The following is a 2,999-nucleotide window of genomic DNA, read 5'->3' on the forward strand; positions in this document are numbered from 1 at the left end:
CACCTGCAGCGAGGCCATGCCATCTGTTTGGCTTTTGCTCATCTGCAATGTGTTTCTTCCATCTCCCATACGATCTCCACCACCCCCATGCCTTTGACTGCCCACATGGTGGGACCTGTCACTCATTCCTGGAGAATGTCCAGGACACTGGGGTTGAGTGGTGGTGAGTTCACTTTCCATGTGGGAGGACTGGCTGAGATCCAGACTTTGCTGATGACCCTGTCCTGCCATTCTCTATTAAGCATGACTTGTGCCTGGGATGGATGACATTGTCTTTCCACGGAGAATTGGGCTTAAAATGGCGTCACTGATGGGTAGAACAAGGGGAATCGGAGGGCCGGGGCGGGGGGAGTTCTAGAAAGTGGGAATGATGCAGTGATATACTTCAAAAGCATTACCCAAACTCTTTCTTTCTCTGTTAGGACCTCTATTCTTTGTTCAGCTAGTCCTGAGACATCATTGGAAGGAAGGTGCCAGAACCATAGATATTCTTAGGCAGACGAAACTGAGTTTAAGTACTGGTTCTATGATTGATTATATGATAATCTTGGGCAAGTTCTAACCCCCCCTTTTTTTTTACAGTATTTTACTAGTTTTTATTTAGGAAATGGAGGTTTCACTTTATCCCAATAGTTTCTTCAGGGGTAGACTTTGTTTTTATTTCAATGAGTTCTTCTACTCGAGCCAGAACACTTTCAATCAAATCAAATGTGAAAAGAGCTGAATGTAGGACCTTAAGCTGCATTTTAGGAGGCATATTAGGGATCTCTTCTCCACCTACAGTTACAGAACAAAGATCTTTAGACTTCTGGACTTCGTGGCTATTTTCTTGGCTATTTTTAATTTCTGCTTCATAATGTGCTTTTGACATATTAAATCCTGTATGGAGTGGCTTTAAGAAATTATTCTCAATCTTTCCAAGTTCTGTCCATAGTCCAGTTTGATTGTCTTTCTCATTATCTTTGATAACCAAATATCTCAATAAATTTAATGAAGCCATTATCCTATCTGAGTTTTGGAGTAAATCTGTTTCAGCACCCTCTGGGAGAAAGAGTACCAAATCTAGAAGTGAGATCAGCTGTGGCCCTGTAAACCATTTGTTATGTGTTCTCTTTAATGACACATCAATTTGATTTTTGATATTCTGAATAATGAAAGCCTCCACACCTGAATGATTACTTGTATTCAATAAGCACCTAAATAACGTATATTTGCCTTGTGAATCCAACTTGTTAATATACAGTTGAAGCATAGCTAAACTCTTTTTCCTCAATGTCTCAATGGGGCAAAGTGTCATTACTTTGACTAAGCCCTGAGGTACAGTAAGAAAGCTCTTGATTTCTAAGTACTGGTGAAGTAGACTGTTGTCTTCTATTCTCAATAAACCATTCTCCAACAGATCCACTCCTTTGGAGAAAACAGACTCTTCTGTGCTTTGCAAAAAGACATCAATATGCCCCATATTAAATTGCAAAAGGTACGATGGGCTTAAGACCATTGGAAGCTGATCAATACTGATGCCCTGTACAAATACCAGATAGGCCAGAGAAGCCATAGAGTCTGCTGTTTGTCTTCTTCTTCCTCAAATTCAGGATAGTCCCAAGTCCTCTTTTTCCTTCCATGATTAAAAATCATTTTGGGGAAAGGATGTCCAATTGCTGATAAAAAAGCTATTATTTCAGATGCAAATCATCTTAAGGGATCATTCCCAGCTTCTTTGGACTGCTCAAAGAATCGTGCTGTCAGCAAAGGGCATTTCAAGCTTTTGAAACAAAATTTCAGTAATTCATCCTTTAACTTTTCATTTTCGTCTTCCAGTGAGTTTTCTTTGTCATTAATGACTTCTTCCACAAAAGGCTTAGTGAACCCTGTTAAGGCCTTGCAACACTGACAAAGGCCATAGTCATCTGTTTGTCTTTGTTCTTCTGAGTATGGAACGGGAAGGAGAGATAGCTGACTCCAAAGAGTGGACAATGCTAATCCCACCGAATATGCCTTGTTGTTATGAAGTTTCTGAATCAGTGTTTGTAATGGCTGAAGTAAAAGAAGGATAATTTGGGATATCTGTTTTCCAGAGGGCTCTTCAATCAGTTCAAGCAAACCCAACAATAATTCCTTTGGATTACATAACTTTACCAATAAATCAAGCATCAGATAATAATATTTTCTTTTCTCATATTCCTTATTCCACAAAAGACATTGAACAACAGGACCAACAAGATTCCAGCTCATATTCTTGATAATGACCTTATTCTTTTCATTTTGAATAATTTCTAATAGCTGCTCTATATGCCCTTCATCTATGCATCTTTGGCCTGCTAACTGAAATAGGCCAAAATCTTCTTCTTTAAAGTACTGTTCTTCTAGGATTTGACATCTCATTATTATGGACTGAAGCTCTTCCACAGCCATTCCTCGTTATTTTTCCTAGTTTTGATGCCACCGGGCCTCTCGCCGCTCTCGGCGCCCTCCTCCACCTCCTCTGGCCACCAGTTCTAACCCTTTTTGACTTTCACTTTTTCTCACCTGCTAAAAGTAAGCTTAGTAATAGTAATAATGATGCTAATAGTTACTTATGTGTATTTACGAGAAGCCAACTACTATGCTAAACCCTTTAATTTAATCCACCTAACAACAGTATGGTAGGTACCATTCATTTCCCCTTTTATAGGTTGGGAAGGAAAGTTTTAAAGAGGTTAGGTATCTAAGTTCCGACAACTTGTAAGGCACGGAGCCAGCATTTGAACCCGCCTCTCCTCTGAACCAGTGTAGGCAAAGTACCTCATTCAGTGCCAGCACGTACTAAGTGCTCCCAATGCCCCCTCCTAGGGCATCCTGAGTTGACAGGAGGTCAGGCTTTAGAATCAGGGGTTCTTTTTATGGATATCCCAGGACTTTGCAATTAAAACCCAGAAGGGGGCCAACTGCAACTGTCTGTCTCATACCTGAGGCTCTGGCTGAATCTTCCATTCCCTATATGACATTGAGCAATGAAATTC

The 2,999-nt window shown here is 40.3% G+C and overlaps 1 protein-coding gene across 1 annotated transcript; it reads right to left on the reverse strand.

Annotated features, from left to right (window-relative positions):
* Nucleotides 1–584: 584 nt before the first annotated feature.
* On the reverse strand, nucleotides 585–2,439 carry LOC113920164 (glomulin-like). The gene is given in 2 exon segments (XM_035726769.1): nucleotides 585–1,563; nucleotides 1,566–2,439. Coding segments are annotated over 2 exon segments (1,794 nt in total). The 5' UTR covers nucleotides 2,413–2,439; the 3' UTR covers nucleotides 585–616.
* Nucleotides 2,440–2,999: the final 560 nt, after the last annotated feature.

This window comes from Zalophus californianus, chromosome 3 (assembly GCF_009762305.2).
Source record: "Zalophus californianus isolate mZalCal1 chromosome 3, mZalCal1.pri.v2, whole genome shotgun sequence".
NCBI classification, from domain to species: Eukaryota; Metazoa; Chordata; class Mammalia; order Carnivora; family Otariidae; genus Zalophus; species Zalophus californianus.